The sequence below is a fragment of the Macrobrachium nipponense genome, chromosome 15, assembly GCF_015104395.2.
Source record: "Macrobrachium nipponense isolate FS-2020 chromosome 15, ASM1510439v2, whole genome shotgun sequence".
Lineage (NCBI taxonomy): Eukaryota > Metazoa > Arthropoda > Malacostraca > Decapoda > Palaemonidae > Macrobrachium > Macrobrachium nipponense.
The window spans coordinates 62,937,488-62,964,326 of NC_087208.1; the positions used below are offsets into that span (position 1 = coordinate 62,937,488).

The following is a 26,839-nucleotide window of genomic DNA, read 5'->3' on the forward strand; positions in this document are numbered from 1 at the left end:
GAAAGAGAATATGGAAGGAGGTACAGTAAAAGGGAATGAAATGCAACTAGGGGACGAAAACAAATTGTAAAGAACCTACAGTGCACCACAGAGATACACTGACAACACTAGTGACACCCTATGGGTGAATGGATTGTTGCTTATGAAAGATATTAGATCTTAGATGGATGGATGTAAATATTTAGGCAAAAGTGTGATTTATACAATGGCCAATACATGTACAGTACGTCACCTTCTTACCCTCACCTTTCTGCACTGAAATTCCATATCTAAATCCTTTGAGAGTCTAGAAATAGGACTTAATTATCTCTGATTAATTCATTATTATATCTTGTCCCTTCTTTAATTTTCACTCCATTTAGGACAGCCCAACAAGTCCAGAAAGAATTACCCCTTACCCACTTACAAACTCATTTCTAGACTCCTGTAAAAACAACCTTCACAAATGTGTAAAGAGAAAGTTTTCACTAGAATTTGAGTAACCCAATATTCATACCAAATTTGAATTGGAAGCTGGAAATAATATAAGCATACAATCCTGATAACCTTTGGATGTGTCCACTAAGCAGCTCATAGATCCTCACAAACCAGCATCAACAGCTCTGCAAAAGCAAAGATAAACCCATTACATGAATAGGATAAATCAAGGATGCACAAGACATGTCACCTGGTTCACAGTTGCCCTCCTGAAGCCTAGGGTAAGACATAAATCACCAAGTCCCTAATCATATCTCCATAAATTTCAGTCAACTGGAAAAAAATCTGATATCATATCAGTGCATCTGTCAGTGGTGATCCCTCCAATTACTCAGCTGAACTCAATTGGTAACTTGTCCTTACATATGCATTCACTATTGCGTCTAAGCCTTTTTCCTATTATTTTTTATTTCTCAGACATGATGGTTTTACTACCATGTTTACATCAAGTGTCTTTATAAGGGCAAATATTACGTAAAAGTATAGATTTTCTTTGTAAGGAAGTTTCTTATATCATTTTGACATTAATATATCATTTTGACATTCATCTATTATCTTACTTTCTGTAATGTTTCAACATCATAATCTACTTGCAGGTAACAATAAATATCTAGTATCACTATTAAAAGGAATTTACTGCTGTCCTGGTGATCTAATTTATACAGCCGAGTTATCATGTATAAGTAATGAATCTTAATTAAATGCTAAATATCACTGTCTTTCAAACTTTCTCATAAATGACCTTTACAAGATGTATAAGACCACTCTCTCGCAGACAACCATTCAAACCTAAAACCCCATTTCGAATTCAAAGTTTTACACACATCTGTCCTTCAAATGCATACAAACAAATGACAACTGCAAAAACAAATATTCAATCATTACACAACACCACATAGTCACAGTGGCAAAACAAGGCAAACTATACATGCAAATTGTACAGCTATATTGTTTAAGTGTAAATCCCCATAAACACAATCAACCATTAAAAACTTTTCAAGCTTTCAGATTTATAGTGGTAAAACAAACTAACTAGTGGGATAATGAAAGAAATTCCATTCTGGCAGACTTTACTGTTTATGGAAGAAATTTTGAATTACAAAATTTAAAGAATACGTATTAAGAATTGAGCAAACCTACTTAAGAAGTTTGAGTTTTCAAAACATCATCAATGACCTTTAAATTTTCTGACTACAAAAATAGGTACTATAGTCTTCCGATTCACACTTTAGCATACTGAAAAACTAAAGAACTTTATCACTGAAAACTAAGTCAAACATGTTAAGCACATCAGGAGAAATTAATTTATAATCTATCATGCCATGAGAACTATTGTACTGTAATATAAATTGACATCTAAGTTTTGCAACTGCAAATATCTTTACTTTCAATATTACAGTTACTGTAAAAACCTTACCTTCTTTGGCTTTCAGTTTTTAAACTGATGCAACCATGGCACAGAATGCAAAAGGATTTTTCTAATTTTCTTCTTGACATCATATCTGGCTTGTTAAATTCATCTTGGTTCAATATCATGACATCCTTTTAAAAAATCAACACACACCAGTGTACTGTTTAAATAACAACAAATAAAATATAATTCCTCAATACATTGTTTAACAAATTCTACAGTATGAGACATCAAGCACAAATCAATAAGCAAATATTTTAGAAATTATGATGTTAGAATGCTCAAGATATAATTATACAATTTTCATTAATTATTACTAATCAATATAACTTACAAAATGTCACCACTTGACCCATACACCCCACACCAAAAGTTTTCAATAGTGCATGCACCCTTGGACATCTTTTTAATGTTCTCATACAACCAAAAGACTAAAAATATTATACTGATTAAGCCTAATCAACTGGCTTGCTGATTTGCACTTCCCATCCCATGAAAATAATACACTGTACAACTTAATGCCTTAATGGGATTTTCAGTGCACAAAAATATCCACAACAGTTTTACATACTAAATATCCATGTAATAAAGCTATACCAAAATGAGCAATGACTACTCTCCTTTCCCACAATGAGCAAATAAGTATTCCAATATTACAGAACACATTATTACAGTATTCCAATATTACAGAACACATTATTACAGTGCCACTTTTTAGAAAAATAACACCCAACAATTCTAAAAAGCATGAATCTTATACATGGCCATTTCCATCACCAAAATTGCCACACAAAATCCTGGAAGTCATATGAAAACAAAAACTTATACAACTTGCTGAATATATTCTTTTTTTTAAGTTTTACAATAACTTCACAAAATATGGGAAGACTGTTAAATGATACAGGAAAGCCAGGAATATAACACAAAAGAAGCTGGAACACTCAAAAGGTCCATCAAAAAAACACTAACACAGACTTTACTGACAGAATTTTGCCTCTGCAACTTTTTACTTCACAACCAATACTAAAAAACATCCATTTGTGTGCATAAACCATATTTGAATCTCATCTAATGAGTAATAATATTAATAATAATAATAATCATTTCCTAATTTTTTCTTATTACATTATTTCATCCATCATTTGGCACTATGAGACTGAACACTGCAAGCTCGTTAAATCATTAACTGAAAATATACTCATGGACAAAACTGACAATAATTTAGCAAACCAAATGGGGTACAGCTTGCCGCTCAGTTTTAAATCTTTATGCATACACACAAGGAATCCAACTTTACTCGGATTTAGGTGACAAAAACTCTCCTACACAAAAGAATTATTCATCAATCCTTGCAGAATCCCATATTCAGCAAAAACCACAAAATAAAACAATTTCATTATTTGCACAAATTTTCAAAATAAAAAACTTACAACCATCATATTACTAATCATACATATCTGAACACAATGCCCAAGCTACCCAATAAAAAAAAAAGAGGGTGAACTAGTAACAAGTCTAAGAATAAATACAACCCACTATCTCAGTCAATTTAACATCCTGAAGGCAATCATAGATAATGAAACCAACATCCTTTAACTATCAGATTTCAGCAGTTATGTGTACTTGCATGTACAACCTTCAATCTTAGCTCCTTCAATTACAATAGATTTAGTTTGTGACAGTTCACAGATTTATGTTTAAGAGCAAACTTACCAATCATATACACCAATATCCACAAATTTATTGCAATTTCCAAATAAGAAGTGTTCAATTATAAGATGGGATAAAAACTTTTCCCCATAGTTTAATTCCATTTAGCAATTGCTTCAGGAATGGTTCCTGCTATGCAGGAAAAATCAAGGATTTTATTTCTGACCTGTGAATACCACAGAAAATAACGATCAATTCTTTTCCACAAATAAAATCTGCTTTTTTCAGCCCCAAACTTTAAAAACTTATTTGAATTTTTTAAAATCAGCTAAAAATACATAAATAACTTAAAAGTTAACTCGTAATCTTTGTTCATCAGTAAAGTTTGACAGCCTCTCCCCTTATTCTATAAAGCTACTAAGGATTACCTAGTGACTAAAAATAACGATAATTTCATAACCTAAATATAATAATCTCAAAATATATAAATACAAAACGACTGCAGAAAGGAACAACTACTACCAATTAATAGAGGCAACACTGATTCATGACACTACCAATAAACAACATGGAAAAATTGTGGAAAAACTAAGAAAATTGCCACATATAACCATGACAACACCCATATTTCAACAGGATTTCATGGCAACAAAGAAACTAGTGACAGCAGAATATCTTAACACTAGAGCAGTTAACATATGAAATGAAGACAATGTACCACAGGAATGTTGTCCCATGAGATACAAAAAAAAAACAGTGTAGACCCTAAGACATGTTTGATCCCTCCAGTCAGATTAAGATCTTAATTATGATGGTTTACCTTTGCAACAATGATGCAACATATTCTTTGGTATATTTCGTAAACCTTAAAATTAACTATGCCTTCCTTTAGCAGAATATAAAAAAAAAAGACCTACACATCAAGGGTTGTCAAATATCGCTTGAATCCCAGTGCACAGACCTCCAAACGTGCTGCCTTAAGCAATGGCAATTTCTGAAGTGTTGTTGTTACCACTGTAATACCGTGTATGATTCCAATTCCTATTATTTTCACAATAACAAATACACCAGTACAATGAATAAATGACTTTAATCCTACTTTATTACTCAAAAGATACTTTTTAAGGAGTAATTTAAGGGAAGTTGGCAAAGGGACAATTTACTAAATTATTTTTCTTAGGTTAAGTGTAGCAATGATAATTTTATTTGATGAAATCTAACTCATTGCAAAAAGTCTTTGCTATTCCAGAAACTAAGATTACCTTAGTGAAAAGCATTATTCCCAAAACTCAGGCATCACTTACAATCGCAAACCAAGATACCAAAAATAGTAGAAGTTACAAGTAAAAAAAAACAAACCAATCCAATGTGTGGACATCACTGTTCTCTAAGCCTTACAAACCTGCAGTTTCAAGACTACCACAAAAAATCCACATACAGCTTAAGAGCCCACAGTCATTTCATGTCCTACATAAAACTGCTTAATTTGAGCTCAACACTGTCATTAAAGAGATAGAACTACTTGAAAATGACTTGCAAATATTACTATATTACTGATGGTCAATTTGCATCTACTCTGTAATGGTGGCAATAGGGAACTATCGAAAATCTAACTGAATATGGATAAGGAAATGAATACAGAAAAAAATGAGCTAATGAAATTCCAGAGTCAGACAAGGCACAACCAACAAACTCATTTTAATAAATATTTTAATCATTCTGAGCTTAGCTGTATGACATCGTATCTTAGTATTCTTTTACCTGTACATAAACAGCATCTCTATGGATAATAATGATAGGAACTGTGATCATAACTGACCCTGGATCCAAGAAGAGCAATAAGATTGACAACCACTGACAAGTTGATACACTTCATGATGCTATGTAAGTTACTGTTATCCATTACTTGAGATCGTAAACCATTAAACACAACCATTTATTAGTTAAAATTGTCCATCTGTCCAATATCTGTGTTCTCCTATTGTGCTAAGCTACTTACTACTGGATATACATATATTACAAACACACAGACAGACTTCTACAACAAATCTTTTCACTAATGTGGTGAATTGAAGCACACTTCCAAAAAAGTACAAGTTGGTCTCATTGAAAAAGTCCTATCACCAGAGGAATTTGGTATTATATACTTATTTCTTACAACAAATCACTCCAAAATATTTACATCTTAAATGGAGCGTAATTGTGCAAAGCAATATAAAACACTAGTCAATGATTCTGGACAAAATCTCACTTTAAATTGATCTTGGTTTCAACTTTACATGAACAAAACTAATTCTAACATGGTACCATCAAACCCTAATTCTATCCCTGTTACTCATTAAAGATCAAACTGTCACTCATTCCAATGTCACTGAACGGGTTAGTGCTACCTAGTTTCATGACTTCCCTTCCTAACCAGCTCTCTCAAGTTCATTATAAAAAATACCTTAACCAGACTGCTGACCTAAATGTCCTAACCCTCATACAGCTGAATAGAGGGGTGTTATTACAGAAGAGAAGATTAATTAGATTCCATCTAGTACTTCACAGAAACTATATAACTGGATAGACTGAAATTCAAAGACTAATAATTTCTTTAACCCAACCACCTCAAAAACTTTAACATATAGGTCAGCAGTTTGGTTAAATAACTTAAAATCATTACCACCACAGTAGTATTTCTAAATATCACAAAAATTATTTTCTTTCATAGTTTCCGACTATGATCTCTATGCAAATATTAACTATACTATTTGCAGCTGATGCAATCTTAAAACAACAGAAAGCATTCCTGTATAAAAATTCAGCCAAAACTTTGAAATGTACAATCTTCCTACAATTGGGCTTTTCATTCCTTCAAGTCCCTCTTAACTGTATTTAATGTCTTGCACAAAGTGTCAAATCCTACCTGGAACAAAATATGTCGAGAACTCCTGTAGATAAAAGTACCAAATGTAAATATTTTAGTTATAAAATTACCTATATTCTTTATGCATAAGAAGTACCCTGATACCAAAATAAAACTAGTTTTAGGGAGATCATAAAATTACAGAAACTCTAAAAGCATCTGATAAACTAGTGAATGATTTTGCGACCTCAAATGCTCAGTAGGAAACCCAAAACTGAGGGGCACTTTTAAAAAAAATTCAAATGTGACAACATACAACTATACATCATACATCAACTTCTTGAACTCAAAATATTTAAAACATTTCATACTTTTACTACAAAGTAACTTCTATCCTTGCTATATCTTTAAAAACCTTATATGAGTTGATCTGATCAGAGAAGCAACTGTGTCTCAATTTACATTATGATAAACATCTTGAATCATCTTACAAACAACATTACCCAGCAACCAACCAAGACAAGTGTCAAACTGTTTTTACTCATAAAAATTAAATTATAAAAATATTTAAAAGTGCATGGCTTACCATAAATGAAGTTCAAAATGGCATTTGCTCAAAATATTGAAACTTTTATCCAATTACACCTACAAAATTATAATGAGCATAGGAAGAACTGAGTAATATGCATCCTATTTTAAATATCAATCTCTTCAGCACACAAAACATTAAACTTTAATTTACTCAGAACACCATTCAATTTCATTCAAATATCAAATTTCAAGTCAAAATCAGTTTACAGAATAGTCATCATCACAAATAATTCCAGGATTAATCCACTTTCTCATTTCATATCACTACAAAGACAACTGTGTAATTACAACTCTTCCCAATGTGGATGGAATTTTTAGTTGACTTTTGCTTATCAACAACAAAGGCTTTCCCTTCCATCAACACAAAGGCTTTCCCTTCCAAACATTTCAACACCTTACACAACTCACCATTGGTAGACTTACAGCTAAAAATAAAAATGAATGACCTCCTGGGTCACTAAGAAAACCCACTAAACCTGGCATCAAGCCAAGGACAAAAACCTTCAAGCAATAAAACTCTGATCAGTATAACATTTGGTACAAATACATTACAATATAAAATTAAGTCTTATAAAAGCCTGAAAACTAGATTAGAATTCTCCTTTTAAAAAAAGTTACTTAAAAATATAATTCTTTCCTGTGTACAAACTTTAAAATTGCATGTCTAATTTTATTTACTAGGTATCTAAAAATATACGAAGGCCTCATAAAACATCATGGCGAGTGAGCAGGAATTGCCTGGTAATGGAAGTTTGTTCGTTGCCTCCACTGGATGACGTTGTATATGCACAATCCTAAGAACAGTGATGCGAAGATGAGGGCAACAGCCAACACTGTAGAGAAGAGGTACCATTAGACATTAGTAAATGACGTTTGGTCCTTAAAACAGTACTCTGAGCTAACAAATTTCCAAATGGTAACTTTCTTCAATTACTGTTCTGCTGAGTTAACATTTGAAAATGTTATGTACAACACTATATAGATAAAACCTAACTTAGCAAAACCTTGCAAGAATATGGAACACAGTAATTCCCATGTTTATCTAACACTCTTCTATCAAATGACTGAAATAATCCTTGCAAGAATATGGAACATAGTACTTCCCATGTTTATCTAACACTCTTCTCTCAAATGACTAAAATAATCATACAATAATTAGAACAATAACTATACTGCATGCATTCATTTGTATATTTTAATGCTAAAACTGAGTGCCAACGCCATAAGGCCCGATTATGAAATAAATTATTTCTACCTTATGATTGAAGGGATATACTTCAAATTTTTACCATTTATTCTACAACTAGTAATACTGAAAATTCCCTCTTGGGGAAATTTAGAAATTCGACCTCTAGGTTTATTTTTCTTATAGTAAAAAAAATCCTAACATAATTTTTTCAAAATCTGCAAAATTATGTTACTCTAAAAAATTATTTTCCTAAAGCCAAAATAAAGATGTACGTATAGTTATATTACATGCTGTATTGAAAATAGTAAGTTTTCAGAAAACAGCAAAACAAAGAAACTTTTGGACTTTCAAGAATCTTGACACTCTCAGAACATTTTGAGTGAGTTATCTCTATATTATTACGTATATTTAACCCGTTTTCTCTAACGCTAACAATTTGTCGTTCACAGTCATGAACCAATCTAAAAAAATTTTAACCAATAACACTGTAAGATACAATTATTTACACATAAAACAGTTCATAACTCACTTGCATCTATCCAGAATTAGTCATACAGATGTTTTTTCCCACTTGCATCTATCCAGAATTAGTCATACAGATGTTTTTTACAAGTTTTTTAGTTTGTCATTCACTTTGCCATACAAGCGAAAACACAATTGTCAATATAAACCAATCTACATAAACACCTTTTTTTATCATTAATGATTCAGGATAGTATTTTTATTTAGACATAAAAATTCTTGAAAACTGGTAATAACTAAAATTCGATAATTCCTCGAAATTCAGCATGTCCTTAAGGAACTAGCATCATTAAAACTGGTGATAACTAAAATTCGATAATTCCTCAAAATTCGGTATGCCATTACAGAATTGGCATCATTAACCTCAAACTCTGAATTTGAACCAATAAAATACTTTGTATACAGGTAACTAACATGTAAAATTATATATTTTCCAAAAGCAATTCACAGTATATAAAAACATTACATGGGCATTCAACTGTGGACTGAATACATCCAATGACCTAAAAATAAAATCAGGGACCTATAATGGTCCTCTGACCTGATGCTTGCAATCATTAGTGAGCCAGCACTGCTACAAACTGAATAACAAAACATACTACTCTCCACCTAATAAGTAAGGTATGGAGCTGTAACACTTGGTGGACCACTACTCATCCTTGCTTTTGTAACTGTCTGGTTAATTTTACCATGTGGACAAGCAGAAATCCAGATGAAACCCTTCCAATCTACTACCTCAGGAATGTAAACCCTCTTCCACATAGTCTCAAATGCTGATTTCCCCAATATCTTAACAAAAATAACCACCTTCAACAAGAGTTTATAATACAGACTGGTATCCAAGCATTTCTGAAGAGACCCTCACTGATGATACAGCATTCAATGTTTCTTATGGTACCTTGATGTCAGGTCATCAGCTTATCACAAAGCATAAAACGTGCATAAAGGGCTTCAAGTTGCATGGCCATCTTCAAGACGTGCTTGCTCAGAGTATGATCTTGAAAAAATTATCACTGACAAAACAGTAAAATGCATATGGGATTTGTTTATGTGTTAAATACAAAAGTTGGATTATCATCCTTATTGGTTTAACAATACCATTCGAAAAATATTCTCACTGGGATGGCTAAATGGGTTTGTTTTTATAATCATTATTATTAACTAATTCAACAAGACCACTGAGCTTATGTATGTATTTAGCTCTCACAGGGCTGGCTGAAAGGTTTTGTCTTTAGTAATGATAATGTTTAGATTGTAAATTACAGCTCCTAAAAAAAATTTTATAACAGAGTTGATTGAAAATTAACAATCTGACAAAACTTCTTTATTTTTTTCCAAAGCTTGACTTTGTTGTTGATTATACATATCTTGGACATTCACACAAAAAAGTTTCTAGCTGTCAGTGTCACTGTGAAGTCTGTACATACTGGGACTAGATCATATGGACTACTCATCAAATTTCCATTCTTAAACAAGTGACCAACCCAAAAATAAGACAAGTGTACCATTCCTTTTGATATGAGGAATTTCACATCTTAACATTGGTTGCTCTTAAAAAATTAAGCCTTTACCTTATCTAAAAATAAATCACAAAACACGCCATATTTCCACGTATGAAGACACTCCAACCTCAAAGACATACTATCACAAAATTCTGGAGGAAAAAATATAAGATTGCAACACTTTCGTGAGTTGATGGCTTGAGTTTTGTTGGTGTACTGTGTGCATTGGAATGCCTTAACGCACTGGGAAGAAGGCTTTGGCTGGTATATATACAGCATACTAATTAGTAATTTTTTCAGCTCTTTTATTTTATTTTTAAAATGCTTTGTTTTTTAAGTTCATTAATTCAGTATTTAATAGACTTTTCTGCCGGTAACATACCAGCAATCTAAAAACCTGAACAGATTACCAAGTAACAAATAAGTGTATAAACTGCCCAGCTGTGTTTTGCCAGAAATTTTCTGTGCCAAAAGTGTGTGTGTCAGTGTGTGCAAATGGATGGGGGTACAGATGGTGCAGAATTTTAAAACTATTACAGTACTGGATGTAGGCTTGTGCAGCAAAATTCTTTCATCTCAAATAAAGGAAAACTAATATTCACAATATTATTTCATCTCAAATATAGGAAAACTAATATTCACAATATTAAGTATCCGAAAAGGAAACCATGCACAATTCTATAACAATTACACTTTGTAAAAGCATGACATGAACATGATATCCCACACAGAACAAAATGAAAATAGAATAATTCAAACTTAGAACATTCTGCAATTGTGTTACCATTTAAATTACCACATGAACAAGTAAGATTACAACATTCTTGTTATAGTACAATTTGTAAGTAAACCCTTTCAACATAATGCAATTTTACTTCTGCCAGCAAATAATGTTCCCTTAAACTGAGGATCAGTTGAGGCAGAGTGAAAATACCTGTTATACTAAAATACAATAGCACTTAAATGTAAGTTAGTTGGGGTGGGGTGGGGGGGGACACCTGGGCCTCACAGGTGGTGACAAAATCCAAAAAGTAATGAAGTTTGCACAGATCCTACACAATACAGTATCCAGGAGCAATTACCTTTGCTTCTAGTATAAAGCCATATAGATTAGATTAGATTATAATATTTTTGGCACAGCCAAGCGCTGGAGCTATAAAGCCATATAGCCATAGTACAAAGTACAGTAAACAGCCTACCCTGATTGCATTTTGTAATTTTCACTTTTTAAAATATTAATTTACTTATTTAATTTCAGAGAAATATCTTCAAAATAAATTGCTTTTAAAAATTGAGATCTGTACAGTATGGCTTAACATAACTGACTGCAGTAGTTCTATCTGCCGAACTGAATATGCATACAAGATGTGTAAAATACACAAAATTCATGCAATATACTCGTAAAATAGAAACAATTAAAATCTGTTTTAACATAATTTACTGTCTCTCTCTCTCTCTCTCTCTCTCTTCATATTGCTTTTATGAATATTTATTTACTGAAGAATGGAATTATACCTAATACCATTCTATAATGTCATCATACATTTTTCAGTAAGTGTATGAGTGCATGTGTAAATGCACAAGTATGCATGTACACATGCATTTACTGTGCATTTGGTTTCCTTTTCCTAATCTTATCAATTTTTTTCAATGAAGAATTTGATGTCTTGTCTTTTTATCCTTATAAAGAAAATGGCAGAGAGAGAGAGAGAGAACAAAATAACAGAAAGAATGCGGAGAGAAAGAGAACAAACAGAAAGTGCATTGTTTACTTTTAAGCAATGAGTGCACATACATTTAACCAAATGTATATGCACGGAAAAAATATTGATGTAACAATAAATGTCAATAAAATAATATACCACAGAGAGAGAAGAGAGAGAGAGAGAGAGAGAGAGAGAGAGAGAGAGAGGAGAGAGAGAGGAAACCACCGTAAGTGCAGAGTTTATCTTAATGTGAACCACATGTGTACTTACACACACACACACACACACATATAGAGAGGGAGACCACAGTCTGTGTGGTGTTTTATAATGTGATGTTCATGTACATATGTAACATACATTACTGTATCAAGTACAATAATGCTTGGCAGTAACTTTATGTCAATAAAAAATGTTCCAGAGAGAGAGAGAGAGAGAGAGAGAGAGAGAGAGAGAGAGAGAGAGAGAGAGAGAGAGAGAGAGAGAGAATACTCTCATAACTACCTTCACACACACACTGATTAAAAAATTATTACATACAGCACAAACCTTACCTTGATGACAAAATAAAAACAATGCATTAAATATAAATGTCAATCAAAATACTCACCATATTAGTTAATGTACAGTTAATTTTGTTGTCCCCCGGCATTTCTAGTATTCAGCTCTTGTGTCTTTATTAATGTTTATCATCATCATTGTTATCTTATTAAAAAGATGGCCATCTGGGTACTTATTGCAACTTCTCAATCTCATGAACGATTTTCTTTTTGGCAACAGGTCATACAAGCCTTGCAATGCTCTTATCTTCAAGGAATGCATTCTTTTTCCAGGACTTTAAGATAATTAAGCAACAGTGGTTAAGGGATTTATCCATATTCTGAAATACAAATACTTAAATCTCTTAGGAAGCATCTTCCAAAGATAGAAACAGAAACCACAGACTCATCTACATGCAGTTATCATATGCAGCCCACACAGCAATATGAAGTCAACTCAAGTATGTGAATTCTAATATATTATTGTCTAAATTCTTCATCACCTTCAGTAGTACGTAGTTACATTCAGCATACAATTACGTAAAGAGCTATCCACTATCCATTCACTCTCCAACTTTAACCAACAAATATTTCTAATAATAAAGATCATAAAAAGGACCTGGTGAAAATGAGAAAAGTAACACAGTACTGACAAAAAAAAGTTAAAAGAAGGTAGAACTTTCACTAAAGCTAGGATAGAAAAAGAAAAACTCTCTTTATTTTACAAAATTTCAGTCATAGACAGACAAATACATTTAAACCCATTCAAAATCAAAATATGCTAACTTCTAAAAATAAAAATTGTTTAGATTTATAGCACCATGCCACATAATTTACAAATCCTATTAAGGATGAGCTATATATAAATTCTATAGTTACCATTCTTCCAAAGTAATTTACAAATCCTATTAAGGATAAATTTACCTATAAATTCTAGTGGATGAATTACCTATAAATTCTATAGTTACCATTACTCCAAAGTAATTTACAAATCCTGTTAAGGATGAATTATCTATAAAATTCTATAGATACCATTCCTGCAAAGCAGTTATCAGTTCCCAACTAAACTGGTTGGCCTAAACCTCTGAGATTTACATGTACGTATTGCAAATATTTATTCTTCTAATAGTTTAGTACTTAAGATATTGTCAGCATTTGATCACAGTGCAAAACTTAAAATGTTGAAGAATGGGTCATGCAGAATGGAACACTTAGAAAAATTCACAAACAAAACTTAAAAAGAAAATGGTTGAAAAACACTATACAAAACAATATGCACTGTATATCACGAAACACAGGAACAAATGTACTTAAGATGGCATGACCCGTGAATGTACACCGTATCGAGATTTCAACGAAATACTGATTGGAATAAAGTTTTCTTGCTTATATCTAGTCAAAGCAATCAGATATGTAATGCACTTATTCCGGGACTTAAAAAAATAAATCCACAACAGTTATTCACATGTAATGACTGAGCAGACAGATATTCATCTAGCAAATGCATTCAGATTGTACATCTAATGAGCCATGATCTTTCTCTCATCCATGTTAATATCAAGTCCCTGAGGAAGGATCAACTTTGTTCCTAATATACATTTAGTGAACAAAGGAACCACACACCTTTCATTTTGTCAACAGCTTTCTACTGTAAAGTTTCATTAATTCTAACCATATGATTACCATCAATACATCACTAAAAAAATACAATAAATAAAAACTGTTCATCAAAGACTCCAACATATAAGCTATTGGGAATATATACTGTACTATCCTTACAAGGTAACCTCTCCAACATGTATGGCCTGAACTCATTCTACGAGCTTTCCTTGTACTTAGGCCTCAATTTCAAGGGTATCAACCATCCTTTCAAATAATGCCCTGTAAACCATGATATACAGCATTTCTATATTCAAATGAAATAATAGACAAAATTACACTCCAAGGCTATAGGTTGCAATTCAGGAAAAGAAAACCTTCAAAAGTGCACTTGAGAACTATGGATGAGGTATATACATACAGGGGGTAAATTATTATATTTTGCTCTTGAAAATGTAAATAAGTAGAAATTTGACAGTTATCTAATAAAGGATTTTATCATAAAGCTAGACAGTTAAAAATTAAAAACGAACAATTTTGTAACATGGCTCTCGTGTAAAAATTAGATAAATGGAGGATAAAAATTACCACACCCAAAACCTTATAATGAATCACTGGATTCTGCCGTCACAGTAGTGGACGCAAGCCGAAGAATGGAGATCAAGTGGAAAACAATAAACTTTCATTAGCTAGTATGGCCATACAACCCACAGTACATTAAAAAATTTTCATGATTGTGACCTAATTGTAGACAAATATTGGGAAAAATTGTGGTGCCAGTATCTCTAACCCAAAGGCAGATTTGCAAACATTCCAAAAGTTAAGATGACAATATATACTAGCATAACCTCTATTAAATAGATATAATATAAAAACAATAATGCCTGTTCGTTACATTTCACACTACCATATATAAACATATCAAAATAAAAGCATAATTTTATGCAACAAAAGACTGATGTGTATCAACAGACGACCACTGAATAAGCACAGTATCTTGGAAAAGACCATACAAATTAATTGACTCAAGAAGAACCACAGAAAAACGAATACTGAAACACATTAAAATCTCCAACCCTCTTCACAAGAATAAACTAATGCATCAAAGTAGTAAATCTACTCCACAAAGAAAAGTCAATTCTGCTAACTTCCAAGAAAATAAACACTCACCTGCTACAGTAGCAGCATTCATGTGGAAATCATAGGGTACATCATGGCTCTTGCATTCTTCCACCCAGTCATCTGGTACAACTTTACTTGTAATTTCCAACCACTTATCTAGAGGACATTTAGTTTCACATCCAGGTAACGTAAGGGCAAAAGGTGGGTCCACTATTTTGGTGTCATTGCGGAAGAACATCTGTCAAGATTCAATATTGCAAAATCTTTATAAGACTACAGCAACAAAAATTATGAAGAACTATTAAGAGCTCTTGAATACCAGATATTATCATGTGAACACATGCTCTGAATGCTTAAGAGATAATGTAGTAATGTAGAAGCCAGATGATGATCCTATCAAAATTTTAACCATAATTGTTCAAATTCTTAACATACAAAGAAATAAAAGTAACATGTTAGATGTGGATTTTTTGCAAACAAGTTGTATTTCATACAAACTAATTACTTATAGTGCCCATTTCATTTGTCTCAAATTTTCCCTGACAAAAATTCCTTAAACAACAACTACTTTTGGTTTGTGAATACTGTGCAAGCAAGGTAGGTCCTCAGTTCTTGGCTGTCAAACCAGCCTCACTATTTTTCATACCTTTGACAGTGAGAATATGGGGAAAGGAGGAGAAAAATTGTACAAGTCAATGAGTTCATATCAGTGGTACTTAACTTTTTTATTACCACGCCTCCTCTAAGAGTTAGTCCTTCCCTCCACAACTGGCACCCCCTGGCTTGGTATCTATAAGCAAAATTCCCTCCCAGATTTAAAGAAAAGAAAGAAAGAAAGAAAAGGGGTTTTGAGGATTAGGGAAGGCGGTAAACAATTACAAAACATGTTAAGCCCAACAAGTCTAACTAGAGTAGTAGACTATAGAAAACTAACATTATAAGGCAATACTTTTGCATTTTTTCATAAACTTCTGAATATTAGTTCCTCACTCTTGTGAAGAGAATAACATATGTAATTAGAGAATTTTTTATATTCCTCTAGGGCTCGTGCCCTAGAAATAGCCGACGGCCACCTAGAGGGGTGCACCCCCAAGCTGAGAGCTACTGATTTATATGAAGGAAGTTTAACAAAAAATGACATTTGTTTCACAATTAACCAAATACTTAATATTGTCTGAATCTCAGTTCAAGTGAGGTAAAACCATCTGTTTAAGTGAGGTGAAATCAAATTGTCAAAGCACCAGACTATTTACTGAGAGCTGTAGGATCTGCCAAGAACACAGGATAATTTAAGCGTATGTCCCATTACTCGATATTCAACATGTCAAGGAGTTGTGACGAACAGACAGCCACGAGTATAAAGTATTAAAGTAAATTATGTGATAATTGTAAAAATATCAATCACTCATAATAAGCTGTAAAGACTTACAGAGTAACAGCAGAAAAGACTACCACTGGCATCTCCACAAAGCCATCAATAAAATGCAATAGGAACCATATAAGTTACATGCAAATTGGAAGATAAAGGTCTTATATATGGAAAATAACTTAAACTGATACCTTTGCCAGTCATCACATTATTCACTATAAGATAACTGAACTACTACAAAATTTTGTCTCTAGCTACTTGTTCACAGACTTATTTCATATCCAGAAAAAAAATCTCAACATAAGTAAAGACATAAACGCTCGAAAAAGTAGACACATGCCCTCACTAGTGTTTGGAAAAATAAACAGTGAAGGGTACAGCACACCTGCCTGTTTCTGAACTTTTAAGTTACCTTGACCAAGTTCATAGCTAAGGTTAAGACCTACAGTACTTCAGCCTACTAGGTGTCTGACTTGCTTGACTACACATGTATGTCACAGACTTTCTGTGCAAGTGCAATGTCACAAGAAAGACAGTCTTTAGCAGTGAGATTTTCAAGAATACCACAAGGGTAAAGGAGATGGCCTATGTCAGAGGAACAGTAGTACTGACTGAATTAAAGCATCTCCAACTCCACCAACTATAGAAAGAATTTCATTAGTCTGGCAAGAGGAAAGTGTTTACTATCTACAGAGCTAAACTATAGGTTTGGGTGCTTCCTCTGCAAAACCCTCTGCAAGTAGTGTTGCTGGATAATCTCTAAGCACTAGATCTAGGGTCTCCATACTAATAAAAAGCATGCGTCATAGTGTGATTGATACTGAAATTATTTTCAGCTGGGAACTTCTTGGCCATATCCTAAAACCAATTCCAGCCTTAGAAAGGAGCTAAGCAGTCTCACAAAAATGTCCCTGCCTTTTACGAACATTTAAAACCACAAACCCTGATTACCATACAAAGAAGGAAAGTGTAAAATTCCCAGTTGTCCCAAGGATGTAAGTGTCCAAATTCTAGGCAGCCATAAGTATGGGGGCTTAACCAATAACTTGCAGGTAGGAACTGAGACAAACAGGTTTATCAAGAAGTATCCCACAGTTGGTACATTACCTTGATCTTAAATTATACATGACCACACAGAATTTTCTTGGCATGACTCTTGCCTTAACTTTAAATCTATATTCATCTGTTCAAATGAGCATGAGGTATCAAAGGTACTACTACTCTCAGGTTCAGTGTTTTGTGCCACCAATAGAGATGTCCTTATGCCATCTGAGTTGGAAACGAAGTAGCTATCTTAATAAGCAGCAGTTGCACATGACCTAATATCTGTGAAATCTGGAACTGGCTGTTCGACTCATTCCATGAGGAGACTATGTAGCCTATCAAGGCTTTTCACAAATTAGTGAGGAAATTTTGACTGCAAAGAAATACTACCTGATTCAAGAATAAAATATTTGAAACTTATCTGTTGGACTCACAGTAAATTGATAAAACATTAAAAATAAGATGCAAATCAGTCACACAAATGGCTCTTTCATATTTTTCAATAATCTCCTCCTTAAGTTTAATTATGATTCTTACTGTTTTCCTCTTCTGCTTGTTTGCTATGGCTGTCTTGGGACCCATGATTGAATCGAAATACAGTAGGGAAAGCCACAAAAACTAAAGAAATATTCCTACACAAGCATGTACTTGCTCAAAGCAAAAGCCCTAGCTTTATACAAAATTGCCACTAACAATGCCAACTGACAGCCACTGACTGAAACACTTTTGTTTACAAAAATCATATGGTTCATTGGGTCAGATTCCGGTTTTTCGTTCAAGCTAAGATGCAAGATTTACTCAAAATTTGCACCATAATCCAATTATGTCGAGTTTTAACACGGTCAAGGACGGAGGTTCTACTGCAACTGAATAAGTTTTTGCAGGTGCCAGTACCTCTGGAATCAACAGCATCAGAATTCACTCTTCTCAGAACCCACTTTGAGTTCTGTGGGTACAGCACTACTGGTACCAAAACTTGGGGAAGGAGAAACAAACCTAACCAGATACTCTACAACGACACAACTTCCCACCTAAGATGAGAGATCCTATTCTGAATTTACTGATGATGTGGCACTATCCTACAGGCATCTTATTGACTAAAAAAAAGGTTAACCTTGAGGGTCATATGTACTTCACTTTCTCCCTTGTACCTTATGCAGCATCATTCATACACTGATGTCCCACTGCTTGATACCTCTGTGTTCAGCCGAGAAGGATAAGGAAATACTAGTCATTACAGGTCCAAATGCACTGCTGTCATCCCCAAGCAATTCTTAGAGGCAAGCACTCCTGCTAACTGTGAATCAAGAGTTCTTTGATATATTCTCCTACCTGGCTGAAAACTCATATTTACTAAATATATACAAGAACAAATAAGACAATGATGACATATATGTATTGAGGACAAAAGCAAGGAAAGAAATCAATCTCTCGGTTTTGGATATCTCTCATCGACCACCCTTCACAAATAGGATGCCCTTCTCGACAAATATAAATTGAACAAATAATAACCAGACATGCTTCTCTTGATGAAAAATGACTGTAAAACCCCGGGGACGGACGCACTACTTCCTCTATCGCATCCTTGTCCAGCATTTTCTGCACTTCCTCCCTAAGAGCCTAGAACTTCAGAGAATCTGGAGGATACGTCTTCCTGAGCTGCAGCTTGTCCGACAGAGGAGGAGAGAAGTCGAATGGCAACCCGAAGAACATCTACCACCCACTTCGCCCCGTAATTCTGCCACTTGGCCCAATGGCCAGCCAGGCAACCCCCCCCACCCGTGGCGCAGGAGAGGGAGACGCACCTAACCTACCAACGGCCCCCTTGACCTCTGCCCCTGGGGCCCCTTCTTGGTTTAAAGGAACGAGAGCGAAAGGGGCGTTGATCTTAAGGCTTAGGCTGTGTCAAATGGGAATGCCCTGCCAAACTCGAGGTCCTCGATGGCCTACCAGGCGACGATCTCCTCGACTGCTGCTGGACCAGGGGAGGAGGAGGAGCCGGACATCTCCGAGGGCGAGACTCTGACTTAGACATGGCCTGGTGCACCAGTTGGTCCTTGGTGTCAGCCCGGCACCAGTCAATCGCATCTTCGAGTTCTGTCCGTGGAAACAAAAATTGACTCCAACAGGTCACAGTTTCTCAATGCCAGCAAAGACTCAGTGTCGAGCGATCTCTCCATCCTAGACAAAGCCGAATCCCTCCTAATCAGAAGAAGATTAGCCCATAAATTGACACTGAGGTGAGCCAAATATGAAAACGCCTTGCCCCCAGACTGCAATAGACTGGCAAGCGAGGCAGCACTCACCAACCCTTCAGGGGACCTGTCAGAAGCTATCTTGGCAATCACCACAGATCAGAGGTCCAGCCAAGAAACCGTCTGCAACATAGAGGCCGCTGTAGATTCCAAAGCCGAGGTCAGGCGAATGATGCCTGGGTTAAGGTGGTGTGACAAAAATGCAGAGCTAGTAACATAGTACTTTCTATGTCTCGTGAGAGGCGGGGGTAGTAGTTTGGTAGAGCTCCTAGAGCGAAGTGAACCGTCCCGGTCAAAAACAGAGGCGTTAACCTTCTGCAAGACCGACTGAATGTGCCCCCGACAAAGGCAGTTGAATATGTTATTGTTATTATACAATTAAGTTTGTTCATACTTACCTGGCAGATATATATATAGCTGTATTTTCTGAAGTCCGACAGAATTTCAAAACTCGCGGCACACGCAGTGGGCATCCAGGTGGTAGTACCCATTCCCGCCGCTGGGAGGCGGCTATCAGGAACCATTCCCATTTTCTATTCATATTCTATTAATGCCTCTGTCTCCTGAGGGGAGGAGGGCGGGCAATTTAATTATATATATCTGCCAGGTAAGTATGAACAAACTTAATTGTATAATAACAATAACATTTTGTTCATGCCACTTACCTGACAGATATATATATAGCTGAATCCCACCTTCGGATGGTGGGAAGAGACAGAATAGGATTTTTTAGGAAACTTAAATTAAGTAGATGATATACATCTTGGTTCCTCACCTGTTTGCAAAGTATACTATGTGATTACTGTCACTTAAGGCTGCTTTTGCTTAAATCAGAGTTGCCAGCCAGGTGGAGACCTGTAGTTGCTGGTGCGCTCTGGATGATCTGTCAACGGGTACGAGACCTCAACATGACAAGACCATCGAGGCATACAAATGAGGGCAACGAAGCAACTGACCACCACCTGACCAACTATTCACAAAAACCCCTTAAACTAACTAAAGGATGGGAGATCTTCACATAAGACTCACCACAACCTAAAAACACAACAACAAAACTAACCTAATCCTAACTAAGGGATAGGGAAAGAGCTACTTCCGGACCCCAAGACTGTGTCCGCAGAAACGTATGGCCCCAGTGAATTACAATCGTCATAAATCGTTCTCACATCCCTTCCTAGGTAATGTGAGGCGAAGACGGAGTTACTCCTCCAAAAGGTGCAATCAAGAATGTCCTGATTGACATGTTCTTTGGAAGGCAAGAGAGGTAGCGACAGCTCGAACTTCGTGCGCTTTCACTCGTAAGAGGCTCAAATCAGTCTTCTGGAAAGATGAATGAGCCTCCTTAATGACGTCCCTTAGAAAGAAAGCAACAGCATTCTTCGATAAAGGTAACTCTGGTCTCTTCACAGAGCACCAGAGATTACCTGAGGGACCTCTTACCTCTTTGTTCTATGTACATAGAACTGAGAGCCCTGACGGGCACAGGACTCTCTCTGGTTCTTGGCCCACCAGACTTGACATACCCTTGATCTCGAAAGTCTTCGGCCAAGGGTTCGAAGGATTTTCATTCTTCGCCAAGAAAGTGGGTTCAACGAGCAGACAGCATTGTCTCCTTTGAATCCCATTAACTTACTAAACACTTGAATTTCACTAACTCTCTTAGCCGTCGCAAGAGAAGTTAGGAAAAGAGCCTTCCTTGTCAAGTTTCGAAGAGACGCTGCCTGAAGCGGTTCGAAAGGGCTTGACATAAGGAATTTAAGAATCACGTCAAGGTTCCATGATGGAGGTCTCATTTGAGGAACCTTCGAAGTCTCGAAAGACTTTAAAAGGTCATGAATGTCCTTGTTGTCAGACAGGTCCAGGCCTCTGTGCCTAAAAAACCGCTGACAACATGCTTTTATATCCCTTGATGGTAGGGACCACTAATTTCTGCCACATTCCTGAGAAAGAGCAGAAAATCAGCTATCTGGTTCACAGAGGTCGAGGAAGAGGAAACTCCCTCCTTTTTACACCATGCCCTGAAGGAAGCCCACTTCGATTGGTAAACAGCTCTTGTGGAAGCACGTCTTGCATGTGAGATTGCTCTCGCAGCTGCTTTCGAAGACCTCTCGCTCTGGCCAACTTTTCGATAGTCTGAACGCAGTCAGACCCAGAGCGGATAGAGGTTTTGGTGTGAAAACCTTTCGAAGTGAGGCTGTTTGAGTAGATCTTTCCTCCAGGGCAATGTCCTAGGAAAGTCTACAAGGAAAGACATGACCTCTGTGAACCATTCTCTCGCTGACCACATCGGAGCGATCAGGGTCAACCTCGTCCCTTCTGAGGCCGCAAACTTCCTCATGACTTCCCCCAAAATCTTGAATGGTGGGAAGGCGTACAGGTCTAGACCCGTCCAATTCCAAAGCAAACGCGTCTACCGCGATTGCTTCTGGATCCAGGACCGGGGAGCAAAAAGAGAAGTCTCTTGGTCCTTGATGTCGCGAATAAGTCGACCAGCGGACGTCCCCACAACGTCCAAAGGTCTCGACAAACGCTTCGTTCAAGGTCCCATTCCGTCGGTAGGATTTGTTCCGACGACTGAGAAGATCTGCCCTGACGTTTTTGCACTCCTGCAATGAATCTCGTCAGGACAGTCACATTTCTTATCTTTGCCCACAGCAGAATCTCTCTCGCTAGGGAAAACAACGTTCTGGAGTGTGTTCCTCCCTGATTTTTTAGATAAGCGAGTGCTGTGGTATTGTCCGAGTTTACCTGAACAATCTTGTCTTCAAAACTACTTTCGAAGAACTGCAGGGACAGAAATACTGCTGCCAGTTCTTGACATTTATATGCCAGGCTACCTGTTCCCCTCTCCAGGAGCCTGACACTTCCTTCCCTCCTAGTGTTGCCTCCCCGAGCCCGTGATGGAAGCGTCGGAGAACAACACTAGGTCGGGGCTCAGAAGGACGCTTAGGGTGACACGCCCATCCTGAAGCTTCTGAGGGTCCAACCACATCTAAGGTCTTTATTCGGAAGCGATATTCTCAATATGGCATTGAGATCGTCCTTGGCCTTCCACTCGTCCGCAAGGAAAATTGGAGAGGCCTGAGGTGCAGTCTTCCCAAGGAAACAAACCTTTCTAGCGAGGAAAATGGTTCCCAGCAGACTCATCCATTCCCTCGCCGAGCAAGTCTCTTTCCCTAGGAAGGCTGAGATCTTTTCTAAGCCTAGCCGCTGACGTTCTTGGGACGGAAACGCTCGAAAAGCCACTGAATCCATCTGAATCCCCAGAGACACGATGGACTGTGTTGGGGTCAGATGCGACTTTTCGAGGTTGACCAGAAGTCCCAGGGACTTTGCTAGGGCTAAAGTGAACTGCAAGTCCTTCAGACACTTCTCTCTCGACGACGCTCTGATCAGCCAGTCGTCGAGGTACAGGGAAACTCTTATCCCCGAAGAGTGTAGCCCAACCTTTCGCCACGTTCTTCATGAACTACAGTGAACACCATTGGAGCCGTGGTCAGGCCGAAACACATAGCTCTGAACTGCCACACTTTTTTGTCTAAGACAAACCTTAGATACTTTCTTGAAAGAGGGTGGATCGGGATGTGAAAGTACGCGTCCTGCAAGTCTAAGGACACCATCCAGTCGCCCGTCTCAAGGCTCCCAGAACAGAATGAGGCGTCTCCATCGTGAATTTGGTCTTTTCCACGAAAAGATTGAGCCTGCTTACATCTAGAACTGGACGCCAACCTGACGACTGCTTCGGTACTAGGAAGATCCTGTTGTAAAAACCTGGGGACCCCAGGTCCGCGACTTGTTCCACCGCTCTTTTGTCGATCATTTGTTGAAGGAGATCGAATAATACTTTCTTCTTCTCTCCCTGATAGGATGGAGAAAGGTCTCTGGGAGTCGTAGAAAGAGGAGGAAGATCTAAAAAGGGGATCTTGTACCCCTGCTCCACGATCTTGAGGGACCAAGAGTCCGTGTCCCTCTCTCTCCACGCTCCCCCGCAAAAAACTTCAGTCTGGCTCCGACTGGTGTCTGAAGGACATGCTTCTCACTTGGAAGGCTTTGACTTAAAGGAAGCTCTTCCTCGTGAAAACCCTCTCCCTCGCGAGACTGCTCTCGAGGGGGGAGCCCCACGAAAGGGCTTAACTTACTTCGGCGGTCGAAACCGCAGCTGAAGAGGTTGAAGGTACAGCCGAATGTCTTGTAGACTGGGCCAAAAGGTCCTGAGTTGCCTTCTCTTGCAAACTGTTAGTCAGGTCCTTTATTAAAGTGGTGGGGGAAGAGATGGTTCGAAAGAGGAGAAAACAGCAAATCCGCTTTCTGAGCTGGAGTTACCGAACGAGCTGTGAAACTGCACAGCAAAGCTCTCTTTTTCAATAAAGCCGTTCCAAAATGAGAGACTATCCTCCTCCGACCATCCCTGACGGCTTTGTCCATACATGCTAACACGCTGGACAGCTCCCCCAGACTGAGAGATTCTGGGCTTCTCGCTTGCAGATCCAGAACTCCCAAACACCAGTCAAGGAAGTTGAACACTTCAAGCGTCCTGAGCAGACCCTTCAAATGATGGTCCGTCTCCGTAGAGGTCCAGGTTACTTAGCAGAGGATAAAAGAGACTCCTCTGCGAATCCACTAAGCTGGAGAAATCTCCTTGAGCTGAAGAAGGGATACGAACTCCTACTTCATCTTTGGTTCTATACCAAATGCCCCCTTTTCCGCTAAGTCTAGCTGGAGGCAAGGCGAAAGTCGTCTTGCCTTGATCTCTCCTTCGTACCATCCAATCTTGGAGTTTCTTAAAGGCACGTTTAGTGGAGAGAGAAGTTTTCATCTCCACAAACTCCGGGGTTTTTCCAGTTTTAGATGAAGAAAACTGCGAAGGAGGAGACTTGGGAGCTGCAGGCTGAAACTTGTCTTCGAAAGAAGAACGCAACAGCCGCACGAGGACTTTGTAGTCTGAGATTGAAGGGGCCGCAGAAGGTTCCTCTTCAACCGAGTCAGCCGAACTACTCAGCTCTCTCCTCTTCTCTAAACAGAAGAGGAGACCGTCTGTCCGGAGAGGGCGTCCTAATGTCAGGTCTTGGCTTAATCAAAGGACCCCTATCCTTGCTAGAGGAAGCCTTATTTCGGCTGTCTTCTCTATGACGCTTACTACTTGAAGAAGGTAGAGCGTCCTGACGAGGACGAGCGTCCTTAGCGCCATCCGAGGCAGCCTCACTTGCCAGAGAAGCGTCCTTACGTTTCTCAAACGAAAGGGAAGACCTTTTCGCTGGAATACGTGCCTGTGCGCGCAAACTAGCGTCTTGGGGTACGACTTCTTGGTCGGAATCCCCAAAAGCGTCTTGAAAAGAGCCCTGAACGTCCTGGCGAGCTTCCTGCCAAGCGTCCTGCCGAGCGTCCTGCCGAGCGTCCTGTCTAGCGTCCTGGCGAGCGTCCTGACGAACGTCCTGCCTAGCGTCCTGCCAAGCGTCCTGCCGAGCGTCCTGACAAGCGTCCTGTCGAGCGTCCTGCCGAACGTCCTGCCAAGCGTCCTGCCAAGCGTCCTGCCTAGCGTCCTGCCTAGCGTCCTGACGAGCGTCCTGTCGAACGTCGTGCTGAGCGTCCTCCTCAAAAGCGTCTTGACGCAACGTCCTTCTAGAGGACGAACGAGATCGGCGAATCGCCGAAGGAGAAGCGATCGGCGAACGAGACGAAGTAGGAGAGGGAGAAGGAGACTGCTTCGTCCTCTTGAGCGGGAGTCTAAGGTCCTTCCTCCGCTTAGGCTCGACTGCTGCTGGGCGAGTCCTCTGAGGCCATAAGCGTCGAGAGCTGGTTCCCTGAAGGGGACAAAAGAATGTTCTTCGTTGGGGAAGAACGAACAGAGGGAAGCAGGACTGATCTGCGAGGAAGAAGAGGGGCGAGGGGACGCCTCCTTCCTTCTCACAGGTACAGCTACCTGCTTCTCAGGTAGACGCGCCCCTGTGCACGCAAAACCCAGCGTCCTCATCGGAGGAGATCTTACCCCTTTTCTGAGGCGGAAAAGCGTCATACGCATCCTCCGACGAAAGCGGCGATACAGGACGTGAAGCGTCCTCAACACGAAACGTCCTTTTCAGAGGACGAGAGTCTCTCCGAGCGCTCCACCCCTTGCGCGGGAGGAGGACGCTTCGGAGGACGAAAAGCACTCTTTCAGGACGTGCGCTCGTGCGCGCTCCTTGGCAGCCTGGGAGGGACTTTGCTACAAGGCCTGCCGAAGGGACGCCAGATCGGTGGGGAGCCCCCGTAACCCTCTTGCGGCTTTCGAATACCTACTCCCTGAGTCTTGGGAGTCTGATAGAGGTCTAGGCCTAGAGGCATTATGGGGCCGATCTGACGCCCCTCCACAACACTAGGGGCACGATCACACACTTGCACCGAGCCAGTTTTCTAAGGCTTTCACTTTGGTCTCCAGAGTGCGAAGAGACTCCAAAATAAGAGAGAGAGCATTAGCTTCTCCCGACACAGAATCAGAGCCCGAAGGCAACACAGGTTTAGGGGTTGCAAACTCTACAGGTGTTAATGCAGGAGAGATGTTAGCCTTACTTTGGTAGAACCACTCCTGGAGGAAGACCTCCTGATCCTATCGCGCTCCAATTTAAGGCGATAGGACTCATATACTCCTCCAATCATCATCGGTCAAATTCTCTCACATTCATTGCACCGATTATCAACCAAACAATTATGCCCCCTACATCATACATACTGTGTGGGGGTCTACCGATGCTTTCGGTAGCCTCACCTTACAATCAGTCCTCACACACACTCTGAAACTCACACGCCAACTTGATCCAGACATATCTTTTATAGAAAAGCCAATCCAAAATCAAAAAACCGTCCACTACGCGCATGCCAATTCAACAATCCAATTCAATACCAAAAAACCAATCAGATACTTAAAAGCGAGTCAAATCCAAAAAATCCTGAGCAGAGGTCTGTAAACAGTTGTTTACCGAACCGGCGACAGAAAAAATATGAATAGAAAATGGGAATGGTTCCTGATATCCGCCTCCCCAGC

At 38.2% G+C, this 26,839-nt stretch overlaps 1 protein-coding gene across 4 annotated transcripts in view; it reads right to left on the bottom strand.

The window, feature by feature from the left end:
* Window positions 1-1,530: 1,530 nt before the first annotated feature.
* Window positions 1,531-26,839, bottom strand: part of LOC135195013 (prostatic acid phosphatase-like) — a 113,065-nt gene continuing 87,756 nt past the window's right edge. For all 4 annotated transcript variants that reach the window (XM_064221288.1, XM_064221287.1, XM_064221285.1 and 1 more), the window contains exons 7-8: window positions 15,202-15,391; window positions 1,531-7,810 (exon numbers count right to left, since the gene is read on the bottom strand). In XM_064221288.1, the coding sequence (XP_064077358.1) occupies window positions 7,692-7,810; window positions 15,202-15,391 (309 nt within the window). In that variant the 3' untranslated portion in view covers window positions 1,531-7,691. The remainder of the gene's footprint in view (window positions 7,811-15,201; window positions 15,392-26,839) is intronic.